General features: G+C 58.4%; 2 protein-coding genes across 4 annotated transcripts; both read left to right on the top strand.

Annotated features, from left to right (window-relative positions):
• The first annotated feature begins 1,062 nt into the window (after positions 1 to 1,062).
• On the top strand, positions 1,063 to 6,297 carry EXOC3L1 (exocyst complex component 3 like 1). 2 transcript variants are annotated; one of them, XM_060084221.1, is made up of 14 exons: positions 1,063 to 1,249; positions 1,454 to 1,599; positions 1,811 to 1,986; positions 2,068 to 2,287; positions 2,831 to 3,443; positions 3,523 to 3,640; positions 3,776 to 3,901; positions 4,001 to 4,101; positions 4,300 to 4,410; positions 5,149 to 5,278; positions 5,398 to 5,520; positions 5,605 to 5,760; positions 5,849 to 5,973; positions 6,048 to 6,297. In XM_060084221.1, exons 2-14 carry the CDS (start codon positions 1,554 to 1,556, stop codon positions 6,235 to 6,237), a joined length of 2,235 nt encoding a protein of 744 aa, XP_059940204.1. In that variant the 5' UTR covers positions 1,063 to 1,249; positions 1,454 to 1,553; the 3' UTR covers positions 6,238 to 6,297. The 2 variants fall into 2 exon arrangements, with proteins under 2 accessions (XP_059940204.1, XP_059940203.1); XM_060084220.1 differs by having other exon boundaries at positions 5,605 to 5,772.
• A 365-nt stretch (positions 6,298 to 6,662) lies between these two features.
• On the top strand, positions 6,663 to 14,438 carry MATCAP1 (microtubule associated tyrosine carboxypeptidase 1). 2 transcript variants are annotated; one of them, XM_060084225.1, is made up of 7 exons: positions 6,663 to 6,803; positions 9,411 to 10,048; positions 10,130 to 10,273; positions 10,549 to 10,681; positions 11,593 to 11,898; positions 12,001 to 12,098; positions 13,122 to 14,438. In XM_060084225.1, the coding sequence occupies exons 2-7, from the start codon at positions 9,467 to 9,469 to the stop codon at positions 13,287 to 13,289; spliced, it is 1,431 nt and encodes a 476-aa protein (XP_059940208.1). In that variant the 5' UTR covers positions 6,663 to 6,803; positions 9,411 to 9,466; the 3' UTR covers positions 13,290 to 14,438. The 2 variants fall into 2 exon arrangements, with proteins under 2 accessions (XP_059940208.1, XP_059940209.1); XM_060084226.1 differs by having other exon boundaries at positions 11,593 to 11,858; positions 13,122 to 13,205.
• The last annotated feature ends 186 nt before the right edge of the window (positions 14,439 to 14,624 follow it).

The raw sequence follows: 14,624 nt of genomic DNA, 5'->3' as shown, positions 1-14,624 counted from the left end.
TGAGCCATGGCCACTGAGCCTTCGCGTCCGGAGCCTGTGCTCCGCAACGGGAGAGGCCACAACAGTGAGAGGCCCACGTACCGCAAAAAAAAAAAATAAATAAATAAAGTAAATTTATTTTTTAATTTTTAAATTTTATTTATTTATTTATTTTTTTGCGGTACGTGGGCCTCTCACTGTTGTGGCCTCTCCCGTTGCGGAGCACAGGCTCCGGACGCGCAGGCTCAGTGGCCATGGCTCACGGGCCCAGCCGCTCCGTGGCACGTGGGATCCTCCCAGACCGGGGCACGAACCCGTGTCCCCTGCATCGGCAGGCGGACTCTCAACCACTGCGCCACCAGGGAAGCCCAGTAAATTTATTTTTTTAAAAAATCTTAAAAACAGAGAACTTGGCCCATCCTACTCGGACCTCTGAAACTGGGGTGACTCTTCCAAGGCCTTCGAAGGCAAGAGTACCTGGCCTTTATACCCTAACATTGACTGAGAGACTCAGCTGTGAGACCTCAGCAGCCTACATTTCTGGCAGCTGGGGGAACAAGTATCTTTGTCTTGAAGGGTGGATTCGGGTAGTAGCCAGTGTCCACTACATTATTACTACCTAGTAGTCCCTTCCATGGCTCCCTTTAACTCCCAAGACAAACATAGCTTTCATAGCCCTTCCACCCGTCTCCGCCATCACCTACCACACACCGTCTTCACAACAGCCTGTGGTCTCCTGCTCCTGTGCAGAGACACACCCACCTCTGAAGGGCCCGTCAACACAGTTGTCACACTGTGATGTTGTCTGCACCCATATTTGCACACTTCGCTCTCCACCCAGGTTGGGGCCATCTAGTTCATGTCTGTGTCCTGAGCACAACAGATCCTGCATAGGCTGCTCAAGTCTCAATGATCACAGGGAGTACACGCCCCCTCCCCCCAAGGAAGTGGCGCCTGGCCCTCCCCACTCTGTCCCACAGTGCAGATGCTCTTTCCTGTTGGGAATAAAATACCAGAGACTCAGCTTCCTTCCTTTCTGCATGTGGCCTTGGAGAGGGCGGGACCTTGGAGGGAGGAGGGAGCTCCTGGGCAGAGAGGTGGGACAGAGCCTTCCTTGGGGAGAGGAAGTCTCTTGCTGCACGCTGAGGTGTGGGTCTCATGAGCCAGTGGTGGGAGTACCCAGCTCTGCCAAGAGGGCCAGGGGAGAGGGCCATCCTCAAGGCCAAGGCTATCTGTGGAGGAGGGAGAACTGGACGCCTGGCCAAGCCTGGTGAGTTCCATATCAAACTGTCCTCTGCAACTCAGAGCAGGAGCCGTGTCCAGTGGAGGCCCATGCCTACCCTGTTTCACTTGCATCTGAGGGGCAAAAATGAGAAACCCGGCAGGCAAAGGTGTCTCAGGTTCCTTCCCATCACACCCACCTCCCTCTCATTTCCTGAGGGGGCTGGGCAAGAACCTTCCTCCTCCTTCTCAGCAGGGCCTAGAGGAGGCTGCAGCTCAGAGGAGTTCCCACTCTACTTGCTCTAACCTGGACCTTCGCCCCCATTCCTACCTCCGCTCCGGCTCCTCCAGCCATGGACTCAGCAGCCAGGGACAAAATGCAGCCCGCACTTCCCCCTGGTATGAGCCCTTCTGGGTGGGCTGAGGGGGGGATGGTGGCAAGAAAGATGGGGATGGTGGGGTTGGTCCTCCCTGCCAGGTCTGGCTGGAGCTCTATAGGGAGGGCAGGGAGAGGAGTGGACTGCCCTGGGGGACAGGCCGAGGGGTAGGAAGGGGAGCAGATGTGGCAGCCACTTCCTGCAGGCCCTGCCCAACTGACGCGGCTGCCCAGGCTCTTCCTGCCCAGGGCCCGAGTGGCCGGAGCAGGAGAGGGCGGAGCAGCTGGCCCGGGGTGCAGCACTCAAGTGGGCCTCGGGCATCTTCTACCGGCCAGAGCAGCTGGCCAGGCTCGGCCAGTACCGTAGCCGCGAGGTGCAGCGTACCTGTTCCCTGGAAGCACGCATCAAGGTGGGCATCAGGCAGGAGGTAGGAGTGCTGAGGGCGGGCTGCAGGTCTGGCCAGGCCTCACTGGCTGCCTCCCTCCCACAGTCGGTGGTGCAGTCATACCTGGAGGGTGTGAAGACCGGTGTGCGGCAGCTGGCCTGGGCCCTTCAGGCCGTGCAGGGAGTCCGCGAAGCCCTGGGCCAGGCTCATGGGTTGCTCTGGGGTATGGCTGAGGCTGCACAGACCCTAGAACCCCTGCGGGAGCAGGTTGTGCAACACAAGCAACTGCAGGCCATGTCTCAGCTGCTGCCCCGGCTGCGAGCTGGTGAGTGTGTAGGGCCCTAGGCCGCAGTCCTCCGACAGGTAGTCAAAAACCACCATCACTGATCAAGGGCCTGGGGCGCCAGTGGGAGATTGCGTGGACGGACACGTGGGCGACCTCCCAGAGAGTAACTCAGGCTTCAAATGGCATATGAAGAAAGGGTGCATATTAGTTCATTCTGGGGTTCCCAAGCATGGGACGTCTGAGTCAGGACTGACACCAAGTGGCTCTGGCCAACCTGGCTGTTAATTCACGAAAATATTTCCCTAACGGGGTGGATGAATAGCCACTGGCATGGCCCTCCCAGTTCCCCCCTGCCTTCCCTCCAAGATCCCTGACTTCCTCATTTTCCATCCGCTCAAGGGTTTACCCCTGGCCCACCATGTGGACCCTTCCCTGGGTCGTTTCAGATTGACCAATGCTCTACTGTACTGATAACTAAATATTTTACACATCACCCCAGCCCCAGGGCCTCAGCATCTACTGCTATACCCACTGCACAGGTGGGAAGGCTGAGACCCAGGGCTGCCTCTTCTCCCCGCTTAGTGCCTGCTGCATTGGCCCACACACAGACCCTGATTGATGCCCAGCGGCTCTTGGAGGCATATGTGAGCCTTCGGGAACTGGAGCAGCTGCAAGAGGAGACATGGGCACCTCTCGGGGGCCTGGAGTTGCCACTGTTTGAGGGGCTGGGCTCTCTGGCTGAGGCTCTGGGCCAGGCTGTGGAGGCGGCTGCAGGGGCTGCCGGGCGGCTGGCACGGGAGGATCCAGCCCTGCTGGTGGCTGCTATGCGTGTGGCCGAAGTGGACGCTGGGCGCACAACCTCCCTGGAGCAGGCCGCCCGGGACTGGCGGCAGCGCTGTCTGCGGGCACTACAGGAGGGCTTGGAGCAGGCCCACTTTGGGACACCTCTGCAGCCTGGGCCAGGGGCACTAGCAGAGTGGCTGGAGGCTCTGCGGGAGGCTCTACCAGCAGAGCTGGCCGCGGCTGAGGCACTGGTAGCGCCCTGCTGCCCACCACACTACAACGTGGTCCAGCTGTGGGCCCACACCCTGCACAGCGGCCTGCGCCGCTGCCTGCAGCAACTCCTGGAAGGGCCTCAGCTAGAAGCTGCCGACGCCTTCACCTTGCTGCATTGGGCACTGCATGTGTACCTGGGGTCAGTGTCCCTGGGGCAATGGGAAGTGGGTGCATCAAAGGCTGGAGGCTCAAGGTAACACTGGGCTACCCATGTCCAGGCCAGAAATGATGGGGAGCCTGGAATTAGGGCCCGAGGCTGATGTGTCTGACCTGGAGCCCCTCCTGACCCTGGAGAACATTGAGCAGTTGGAGGCAATATTTGTGGCCAAAGTCCAGGTGAGTAGTTGGGGCCCGGGTTCAGAGCAGCTCTGCCACCAGCTGTGGGCCTGTATCTGTGGAGTCGCATGTCCACCTGTCTCTAGCAGTGTCAGCGCCCTGCTACATACTGCTGCACCTTGCCCCTTTCCCCAGGCAAGTGTGGCCCAGTGGCTGCAGAAGGCACTGGACGGGGATGTAGCTGAGTGGGGCCGAGAGCAGGAGCCTGACACAGACCCATCTGGCTTCTACCACTCACCAATGCCAGCCATCGTGCTGCAGGTGGGTGAAAAGTGGCAAGGCAGGGGGGCAGCTCTCATAGGGAAAGGGAAGGAGGGCAGGACTAGGACTCTGCTGATGGCTGCCCATCCCTGCCTGTAGATCCTGGAAGAGAACATTCGCGTGACCAGAATGGTCAGTGAGTCACTGCAGCGGCGGGTGCATGGCATGGCACTGTCAGAACTGAGCGCATTCCTGAGGAGGTCTGCCAAGGCACTGACCCACTCCCAACCCCTGGCCCTGATCCTGGGGCAGCGCTAAGGGGCTCTGAGTGATAAGACACACCTGTGGAAAAGGGCTCCTTCCAAACAGGGCCTTGGGTATCTTGGAGGTGGGGCCAGAGTACCAAGGACTGGGGTTGCAGTGACAGCAGATACAGGAGCCACCTCTGCCCTTTGCAGCTTCAGTGATGCTCTGATCCGATTCTCCCGAGACCACCTCAGGGGGGAAGCAACGGCCCCTCATTACGTGCCCTACCTACTGGCTACCCTCAACCACCAGTCAGCACTCAGGTACCAGGAGGCCCCCGCCGAGCCCCACCTTCACTAACCCCTGACTGAACACCTATTAGGTATGGACCCAGCTCACACTAGGCCTTTAGGAATTTTGGACTCACATAGCCCTGGGGTTCCGATCCTAGTTCTACTAATTACTAGCTGTGTGACCTTGGGCCAGTTACCTAATCTTTCTGAATCTTGCTTTTGTCATCAGTAGTATATGGGACATTCTGAGAATCACATGAGATAACAGATAAAATGTACCTACCACAGTACCTGGCACATAGTGTCAATTATTCATTCATTCAACAAATATTTATCAAGGCCCTACTCTGTGCCAGGTTATGTCTGGCATTACGGCTGTGAATAAAACAAAAACATTCCCTTCCTCTTGGGTCTTATGTTCTTGGGGTGGGGGAAGAGAGGACAAACAAATTAACGATGATTTTGACTCCCTCCTGACTGGGATTAACTCTCTCCCCTTACCGAAACAGAAACTGAAAGACATGACTTGCTCAAGGTCACACCGCGAATTAGAGGCAGGTCCAGCTGGCCTGTGTCCCTTCTAGCTCGCTGAGCCCACCACTCCCATCCTCAATCCACGGCCCAGACTTCCAGACGGGCAGGGAGTCGCCCTTCTTGCCCCCCTCAAGGAACACACTTGCGCCACTAGGTGGCGCCGGAGTGGCTAGACAACGAAGGGCCTCTCGGGCCTTGGCCTTGGTCCTGAAGCCGTACTTTTGGTCGGTCCAGCTCCTCCGTGTCCGTCCTGCAGCCCGACTGGGTGGCTCCAGGGGCCTTGGCTCCGGTGGAGGCAGCGCTGGACGAGTTGCAGAGGAGGATCTGCCGCCTGGTGTTGGAGGCGCTGCTGGCGGAGCTACAGGTGAGGCTTCAGATGGAGATGGGGGTGGGAGAAGGAGATACAGCGTATGCATGGGGGTCTCTGCGGGGAATGCCGGATCTGAATCGTCCCTCCAGCCGCGCCTCTCACCTCCGCTCCAGCCCCTATTCGCGGCTCTGCCCTCTCGCCGGTGGCTGTCGAGCCCAGAGCTGCTGGATGACGTGTGCGAGCGGACCGCGAGCTTCTGCCAGGACTTCCGACACGTGCGGGATCCTGCGGTCCAGGTGCGTTTGCGGGAGAAGGCTGGGGAGGGGGGAAAGCGCCCATGGGAAAAGCGTCCTGGAACCATTTGATCGTGCTCCCCGCAGCTGCTGCTGGCCGAGGCGGAGCGTACCGTGGTGCTACAGTACCTACGTGCGCTGATGCAAGGCCGCCTAGTGTGCCGCAGTGCTGACGAGCGGACCCAGGCGGCCGAGCGCCTGCGGCACGATGCCGCCCAGCTTCGGGAGCTTTTCCTCGGTTTGGTGAGAATCTGGGTGAGCAGATGGGCGGGAGTCTCAGTGGTTGGGTAGGGGCCGAGGGCTGGAGAGAGACCAACCCCGACATGTTCAGGGCCTGGAGGAGAGCGTTCAGTGCGCGCCAGTGCTGCTCGCCTTGAGGGAGCTGCTGAACCTCCGCGACCCCACGCTGCTTGGTCTCGAGGTAGCAGGCTTGCGGCAACAATTTCCCGACGTAAGGTGCGAAGACGGGCCGGGAAGGGAGGAGGGACCCGGGGGGGGCTGGGCGGGGCTGACGCACCTGTACTCCATAGCGAGGATCACGTCTCCGCCCTCTTGGACCTGCGCGGGGACGTGTCCCGAGAGCAGCGCCTGGCCGCACTCAGCTCTCTGCAGGCCGGCCCGCAGCCCTCGCCCCCAGCGGGTGGACGCGCACTCTTCAGCCTCGTGCCAGCACCTGCACCCCCGCTGTCCTCCTGCCTCCCCTCGGGGTCCTGTGCCTGACCCCCGGCTGTCCGCAGAATAAAGCCACGGCTCCCGTACGCCTGAATTTTGTGCGTTGGAGAAGGGGGGATAGAAATAAAAGTCCCCGCGAAGGTCAGGGGTTCCAAGTGCAGTGACATACCTAAGGCATCCTGTCTCCAGTTCTGAAATACGTCTGCGCCCCACCTATCCCGGCATCAGACCTGTATATGGGCTGCTTTCCCAAGCACCCGGGCTTCCGCCGCTGTTTGCGGACTACATCCCCACGTGTCCGTGCACCGGCAGCGAGCTCGCGTCTCCCGCGCGACTGCTGCGTCCAACTACGGAGGCGGAGGGGGCGGGCTTAAGACAACACCCCACCCAGGGGCGTGACCCGATGGCGGACCCCCTCCTGCTCTGCCTGGCCCCGCCCCCAGCCATGTCCTCGGGCGCTTGAGGCCGCGGAGATTGACGTGAATCCGCGCGCCTTCGTCTGAGCGTGCGCGCGCCCGAGTGCGTGCGTCACCAGTGTCTGCTCCCGAGGGCTGGGCAGCCGGCGGCCGGGGTTGCGGAGCGGGAACGGCGGCGGCGAGAAGAGGATTGAACAGGTGGGGGCGCGGCACGCGGACGGAATCCCCCCACCCCCGAGAGGCCGAGAAGGCGTTCGATGCGACCCCTCCTCATCTACCAGGGAACCCAGCTCCATTGTCCTCCGGCCCCGCCCTCCATTGGGCACTCCCTTTGCCCCATCCCCCGCCTCTTATTGGCTGGAGGTCACGCCCCTCCTCGATCTCCCAGTCCCCATTGGCTCCTCTTCCACGTTATCCTCTCCCGGAGTTTCTTATTGGCGCAGGCCACACCCTCTCATTTATCACCAGACTCCGCCTTCAGCCTGGGCTCCTCCCACAACCACCTTTCATTCAGTCTGCATCTAGAGCTGGCTACTTTGGTCATGGGGGTGAATCAGAACCGTCCCTGCCCTCAGGGAGTTCAGGGTATGATGGGGGGGACACGGACCTAGGCTCCAACAGTGACAGCCTAGGATGGTAAAGAAGCCGCCTGGGCACTGGGAACCTCTAAGACACTGGGAAGGCTTCCCGGAGGAAATGAAGCCTAAACCAAGTCCTGAAGAATGGTTAAGGAGTTTGCCACGGGGAGACATTGGGAGGGCATTCTTGGCAGAAGGACCTGAGACATGAAAGAAACAAGCATATTCTGCAAGCATAATTGCAAAGAGGTAGGTCAAATGAAAGAAGTGGAGATGAAAGGGATTAGTACAAGCAGAGGCCCGGAGACCAGTGAGGAATCCAGAAAAGTGTATAGTTAGTTGAGGGGAGGGAAGCCTGAGTGAGGCCTGAAATCTTTTCCAGCAGCTTGTCACTAGGCAGAGTGCCGGGAGGAGCGGGAGGGGATCAGAACTAGATGGGGAAGCAAAGTGCAGGGAAGGTATGATTCCAGTTCTGAGAAGGACAAGGGCTCTTGGTTTCATTCCTTTATTAAGCAACTGTTCTGGGGACACAGCTGGGAACACTTAAAAGGAGAAAACAGATAACGCTCAACTTGTACTGTACTTCAGATGGTGATAACTGCATCATAGGACAATATTGTGGAGAAGGGGAGGTTGTGGTGGAGAGTGTCTAGGGTAGGTTTATTTTATAGAGGGTGTGTTAGGGAGGCTTTTCTAACAAGATATTTGTACAGAAATCTGAGGAAAGTGAGAGTGACCCCTGCAGTTATATGAGGGGAAAGCAGTCCAGACAGGGGACATGTTCAGTTTGAGATACCTGTTAGACAGACGTTCAAGTAAAGATGTTGAACGGAGAACTGGCAACACTAGTCTGAAGTTGACATATTTAAAACCACGAGAGTGGATGAGATCACCTAGGGAGTGAGCATGAACGGAGAAGAGGAGAGAATTCTCCAAGTTCTGGACATTACAGTGTCAAGAGGTCAGAAAGATAGGGATTACCAGCAAGTAAGACCAAGAACAAACAGCCAGTGAGGTGGGAGAACCATGTTCCAGTGTATTTGGGAACCAAGTGGAGAACATGGCCAAGCCAAGATGAAGTCATTAACTTTGTCAAATTCTGCTGGTCAATATGAAGGTCATTGGTGACCTTGGTCAGATCAGTTTTGATAGAGAGTGGGGGACAAAAGCCCCCACTTGTAGTGAAATTGAAGAGAGAACAGGAAAGAAGGGATTGGAGACTTGAGTATAGACGACTTGAGGTGTTGTGTTGCCCTAGGAAACCGCTGGAGGGAGATGCAGTGGAGCTGGAAGTGTGTGGGGCCAAGTGAGGGTTTTGTTTTGTTTTTTAAGATGGAGAAATAACAACATGTGTTTATACTGATGGGAAGAATCCAGTAGAGAGGAAGAGATTGATGGTGCAGGAGATGTAGGAAAGGAGAGAAATGCTGGACTTATGTCCCTGAGCAGGCAGGAGAGTTTGGAGGCTGGAGCCTTCAGTCAGTCTCTGGGGAGAGACTGGGTTGGACTGAGCCCTGGTATAGAGTCAGGGGTGAGTGTCTCGTCACTGGCCTTGGATGACCACTAGGAAGATGACTCTAGGGGACAGACCAGGGATTGGCTTGGATTTGCTGCAGTTTCCCTCTGCTCACCAAAAGCTGATTCTAATTTGGATTTGAGCAGATGGCCCAGGGAGAGAGAGCATTCCAGGTGGAGGGACTAGCATAAGCAAGGGGCCTGCAGGCATTCAAACTGACGGAGGCCTAATCCCAATGGGCTGGAGGAAGTGGATGGAGCCAGGTGGGAGGGGCGGGGTGAGACTGAGAAAATGCCATAGGTAGAAGGCAGGTAGAAGGTAGTGAGACCCCCTCACCTGTCATCCTGGCAGCTGAAGCTACACCGTATCAAACTCCCAGTCTGGGTGGGCACTGAGCACAGGGGTTAGAATCATGAATAGGGGCTTAGGCCTTGCTCTCAGAAGCTCACAGTCTAAGGGGATTTGAGTAGCCACCATCTAGCTGGGTGTATGAGACTCTTGCTCTTGCTTTCCCCCAGTCCAGCTTGCTTGGGTGAGCCTGCTGGAGGGGATGGACACTAGGGTGGAGGTGAGGGGTCAGGTTAGAACCTGGCGTCAGGTCCTGGGCCCACCAAAGGCCCAGCAAGGGCAGTGTGGATGGAGCACAGGGCCTGCTGGTCCTCAGGCCACACCCACTCATGCTGGCCTCCACATGCCTTTCTGTGTCTCCAGAAGTCGACCGTGTGGGGAGTTGGAGTGACCCAGCTGGATGTGACCCCCAGGACAGAATGGTGCTGGACTCAGGGGATCAGGTGTATGAGCAGGCACCCCCCAGCCCGCCATCCAGTCCCTCATCCTTGGGCCGTAGGCTGAGGCCTTCAGACCGAGATGGGACAGCACTGTACCCCTGGCCTCGGCCCCTGGCCTCGCCCCTGGCCTCGCCCCTGGCTCTCTCAGTCCGCTCAGCCCTGCGGCCCCGGCCTGTGCTGCAGCCCTTCTCAGAGCTGCACTTGGGCCACCGTGGCCACATGCGTCGCAGTGAGAGCACCTACACCGTAAACAGTATTGGCCGGCGGGGGGGCAGCACCCAGGGTCGGGTGCCACCTGCACGGGGACGGGCCCCAGGTGGGGGCACCCTGCGGCCCGCGGCCTCCCTGCCTCACATTGCGAAGACTCGAAAGGATGCAGGCCGTGGTGCCAGCAAGAGCCCCTGCATGTTGGTGGCTCTGCGGCCAACCAACGTGGACCGTGAGCGGGACAAGTTCTTCCAGTCCCATTACACCTACAACCCACAGTTCGAGTACCAGGAGCCCATGCCTACGGCTGTGCTGGAGAAGTACTGTGAGGCCTCTGGACAGTTCCTCCATCAGGTCAGTCCAGACTGCCCACCTCACCCTGGCCCTGCCACCTGAGAGGCCTGGCCTGACCTGCCACCATGGCCCTTTGTGCAGGCAGTTGGCATCATTGAGGCTGTCCTGGAGAAGTTTGGTACCTATGAACACTTTGAGGCTGCGACTGGGGGCCAGCTGCTGACCAAGTGCCAGATCTGGTCCATTGTGCGCAAATACATGCAGAAGGAGGGCTGCGCTGGGGAGGTGAGTTCGCCCTGCCTGCGAGGCCCCTTTTCCACATGCTCCAAACCAGGCTGCTGAGTGGGCAATGCCAGGCCCAGCTCTACACTGATGGAGCTAGTGACCTCGGGCAAGCCCTGCCCCTGCCCCGGTAAGGTGGGAGCTGGCTCCAAGCAGAGGTGGGGAAGGGTGGGTGTTGTGGCCAAGTGTCCAGCCTGGCTGCCTTGTGGCATCAGTGGGTCCACCTGCACACTGGCCCCTGGGCTGGTGGCCATGGCTCAGGGCTCTGCCGCCTGCAGGTTGTGGTGCAGCTGAGTGAGGACCTGCTGTCCCAGGCAGTGATGATGGTGGAGAACAGCCGACCAACATTGGCCATCAACCTGACTGGAGCCCGCCAGTATTGGTTGGAGGGCATGCTGCGGCACGAGATAGGTCAGGGTGTGGGTAGGCGGGTGGGCGGGTAGGGGTGAGAGGGGGCTGGGACAAGGGGGGGCAGTGAGGGTCTCCAGTAACCCCACCCCCTCTCTTTCTTCCCCTTCCCTCCGGAGGATGGGCCCCTTCCCCTCATGAGCAGCTACCTCCTTCCTCTGGCTCACAGACATGGGCCAGAACATGCCAGCCCACTCTCTGGGCTCACCCTCATTTCTTGTGCTTTCTGGGTATCTTTTCCTCCCTCTACTTCCTCTATGATTTCCCTTGACAGTGGGGCAAGACTGCTGAGGCCCAGACAAGCCAGAGGGAGAGCCCTAAGGGTCCCACAAGCCCAGCCAACATGCAGGCCCTCCCCGGTGGGTGGAAGTTCAGATCCTGGGAATGGAATTAGCTGAAGACACACAGAGCTGGGTTTAGGAGGGGATAGGGCCAGGCTGGAAAAACGAGCATGGGACACTAGTTACTATTCTTTTCTGTCTGTCCCTCCTCCTCAAGAATCCTGTTGCTCTGGGCAAAAGGTGGTTTTTGCTGGGGACATCAGCATGATATGGGCATGCAGGATGTGGGGCTGTGTGTGAGTTCCTGCACCTCTCTGGGGGCTTAGGGGGCAGTGTGAGTTTGGGAGAGTTTGTGTGTGTGTGTGTAGCCCTGGACGGGTGAGGGAGGGTTCATGTATGTGAGACTCTGGATCCTTGGGTGTGAGTTCACCTGAGGAGAGTCTTCAGGCTGCCTGGGGTTGGGTGAGTATGAGTTTGGGGTGGAGGGGACTTGTGTAAGAGCCTGAGTTTAGAGGCATGAGGATATGTGAGTCGCCAGCTAGAGGTCCAGCTGGGTGGACCAGGACCCAGGCCGGGCAGGAGGGTCCCTTGGATGCGCAGCCCAGCGCAGCCTCTCCCTCGCCCACCCCACAGGTACCCACTACCTGCGGGGCGTGAACAACGCGCAGCAGCCGTGGCACAGCGCCGAGGGCCGGCTGCAGTATGGGCTGCGGCCAGCGAACCCCACCGAGGAGGGCCTGGCCAGCCTGCACAGTGTGCTGTTCCGCAAGCAGCCCTTCCTGTGGCGCGCCGCGTTGCTCTACTACACCATCCACCGCGCCGCGCACATGTCCTTCCGCCAGCTGTTCCAGGACCTGGCGCGCTACGTGCAGGACGCCGACGTGCGCTGGGAGTACTGCGTGCGTGCCAAGCGCGGCCAGACTGACACCTCGCTGCCCGGTGGGCGCCTGTGCGGTGGGGAGTGTCCTGATCTGCGGCAGCGTGCGGGGGGGTGCAGGTGGGGCTTTGGGCCTAGGGCTCACGGCCCTCCCGTGTCCACAGGCTGCTTCAGCAAGGATCAGGTGTACCTGGATGGCATCGTGCGCATTCTGCGGCATCGGCAGACCATCGATTTCCCGCTACTGACCTCGCTGGGCAAGGTGAGGGACCACGGGCCTTTAGAGGGCCCAGCCAGCTCTCCCCCTCACTGCAGTATTCCCTGAGCCTCTGATTGGAACTCAACTGAGGACTGGGTGCCAGGCCTCTCTGATGGGGGGAGCGTGGGTGGATGTGAGCACAGGAGGTGAAATGACAGTCTGGCAGCCAATATAGGTGCTTGAGCCAGCCCACAGGCGTGTGCGTAGACACTGCACTTCAAAGGAGGTGAGAGCATTCCAGGCCAAGGGAGCAGTCAGGAAGGCCTGGGGAAGGAGGCTGGAGAAATGGCCAGGGAACAAGTCCTTGGCCCTGGGTATTTGTGCCAGGCTGAGGAAGTCGAATTTCATCCAAAGCAATGGGGAATCCTAGGAGCTTTGAGCAGAAGAGTGGCACAGGTGGTTTGCTTTAGAAGGCTCCCTCTGTCATATGGGAGGAGAGGCCTAGAGAAGGGAGCGCAGGGGGAAAAGGAGGAGGCCTTTCCAATCACTTTTGCAGAATTGATGATGGTCTGGCATAAGCCAGCAGTGGCCACGCAGTTGGAGAGGAAGCGGCAAGCTGGAGAGATCTTCAGAGAGTGGATCTTTTTAACTCAGTGGCCACTCTGAGTGGGAGGGTGACAGATTCCAAGCCCCCACCTGGAATGTGACCTAGGGGACTGTGAGGAGGGTGGGGATGGTGTAAGCTGGCACTCAGTAATGCTGGATATGGGGAGTCTGAGGTGCCTGAGGGATATCCCGGGGAAGGCGTTCAGAAGGCAGTTGGATACCTAGGTTTGGAGGTGAGGGGGAAGCTGGACTGGAGACAGGAGTGAGGTTGTAGGACATCGATGATAAAGGAAGGTGTTGAGAGAAAGAGCAAACACCCGGGACTGAGCCTCAGGGTACGTAACATTGGGAGTGGATCAGGAGGGGAGAGGGAGGAGTTCCAGGAGCAAAGGGCTATGGGCCATTGCAAGAGAGCTGGGACCAGCTGCCTGAAAGCCAGGGCACCCTGCCTACTCCTGAGGCCCAGCTTTCTTCCTGCAGGTGTCCTATGAGGATGTAGATCACCTTCGACCCCATGGGGTGCTGGACAACACCCGGGTGCCCCACTTCATGCAGGACTTAGCACGCTACCGGCAGCAGCTGGAGCACATCATGGCCACCAACCGGCTGGATGAAGCAGAGCTGGGCCGCCTGCTGCCTGATGCCTGACACTGGTTGAGGCCTGCAGGCAGAGGCCCTGGAAACAGGGCTCCAGATCAGCCCCCAGAACATGAAGCTGGCTGCTCTGTGCTTCCACAGCCTGCGTGTTTCTTGGGAATGGGGAGGGCAGAAGCATTTCAGGAGGGAGGAGAGGCAACAGCAGAGAGTGTGTGTCCCTTGCTAGCCTCCCTGGACCCTGAAGGCCAGCAGCAGCATGTCCGGCAAACTAAATCTGCCCTCCCGTCTCCAGCTGCCTTTTGAGCAGAGGAAAAGCCTGGGGGCAGGAGGGAAGCTGAGAATGGATGGGGATGGCGGCCGTGGCTTGGGAGTAGAAACTTGTTCTTGCATGAGATGGCTTTGGGTGTCTGCATACTCCAGTTTTTTCCTCCCCCACCTGGCCCCTTGGTGCTCCTTCAGCTTCCATGCTGTCTACCTCTCACTGGGTCCTGGTGGGGATCTCCCTTCTTCTGGGGTGATTGCCTGAGCCTGAGGTCCTGGCTTTCACACAGACTCAAGGAGCAGGGATCCTGGTAGTAGAGACCCAGCTGGGCTGGGGTGTGCTTTCCAGCATTTTGCCTCTCCCACTGTCATGTACTTATTCCTTATTTATGTGCTCTACTTACTGGGGCTGGGACGCAGCAGCTTCTGAAGGTTCGGTGGAGGGAACAGGGCTCCTCTGGAAGGCACCGACTGTTCCTAGCTCCACTCACATAGACACACATACACATACACACACACACACACACCCCTTGTGAATCAAGCCAAGAGCTCACCTGGCCCTGCCTTCATCCCCTGCACTGGCCTCTACTGTCCCTGTCTTTGTCCAAATGCTCACAGCTGGTCTCTGGCAGAGGTTGGCATAGCCTGGCAGCAGCCACAATCAAGCCTGAGGGGCAGGCCCCTCGTTGTTCCTAGTTCTGAGCCCCTCCTAGACCAGGAGAGGTGCCAAGATGATTGTTGCTTCGTTTCACCTCAGACTCAGCTGTGTGAGGTTGACCCTGTCCTACTCCCTTCCTTGGCCTTAGTTTTCCCATCTGAAAACTTGGAAACACAGCTGGAAAGTCCTTATTCATTTAGTCAGTGAATATGTATAGAGCGCTTTCTGTGTACCAGTTAACTGGTCACAACCCTCAGTGAGCTCCCAGTCCCGAGAAAAGCCAGACAATTAAAACAATTACAATGAACTGTGTGGGCTCTGCCTACTTGAGATCCTTTCTCTTTCTAATCTCACTTCCCAAGGTGGTGAGCTCGAGCCCTCTCTAAGTGGAAAGATGTACCCTTTTCCTGGCTCTTTGTGCCAGGCCTAGGGGCTTTCATGAGGTGGGGCTGGTGACTACACATGTC

Source organism: Mesoplodon densirostris, chromosome 19, assembly GCF_025265405.1.
Source record: "Mesoplodon densirostris isolate mMesDen1 chromosome 19, mMesDen1 primary haplotype, whole genome shotgun sequence".
In the NCBI taxonomy this organism is placed as follows: Eukaryota; Metazoa; Chordata; class Mammalia; order Artiodactyla; family Ziphiidae; genus Mesoplodon; species Mesoplodon densirostris.
Note: the sequence above shows the minus strand (reverse complement) of the source record. Positions and strands in the feature narration are given on the sequence as shown.

Bases quoted from the DNA above. Each gene is read 5' to 3' on its own strand.
- EXOC3L1 (XM_060084220.1), top strand. From the start codon at position 1,554: ATGGACTCAGCAGCCAGGGACAAAATGCAGCCCGCACTTCCCCCTG. The intron at 1,600-1,810 runs GTATGAGCCCTT...GCGGCTGCCCAG, and splicing joins GCAGCCCGCACTTCCCCCTG to GCTCTTCCTGCCCAGGGCCC. The intron at 5,521-5,604 runs GTGCGTTTGCGG...TGCTCCCCGCAG, and splicing joins TGCGGGATCCTGCGGTCCAG to CTGCTGCTGGCCGAGGCGGA.
- MATCAP1 (XM_060084225.1), top strand. From the start codon at position 9,467: ATGGTGCTGGACTCAGGGGATCAGGTGTATGAGCAGGCACCCCCCAGC. The intron at 10,274-10,548 runs GTGAGTTCGCCC...TGCCGCCTGCAG, and splicing joins AGGAGGGCTGCGCTGGGGAG to GTTGTGGTGCAGCTGAGTGA. The intron at 10,682-11,592 runs GTCAGGGTGTGG...CCCACCCCACAG, and splicing joins CATGCTGCGGCACGAGATAG to GTACCCACTACCTGCGGGGC.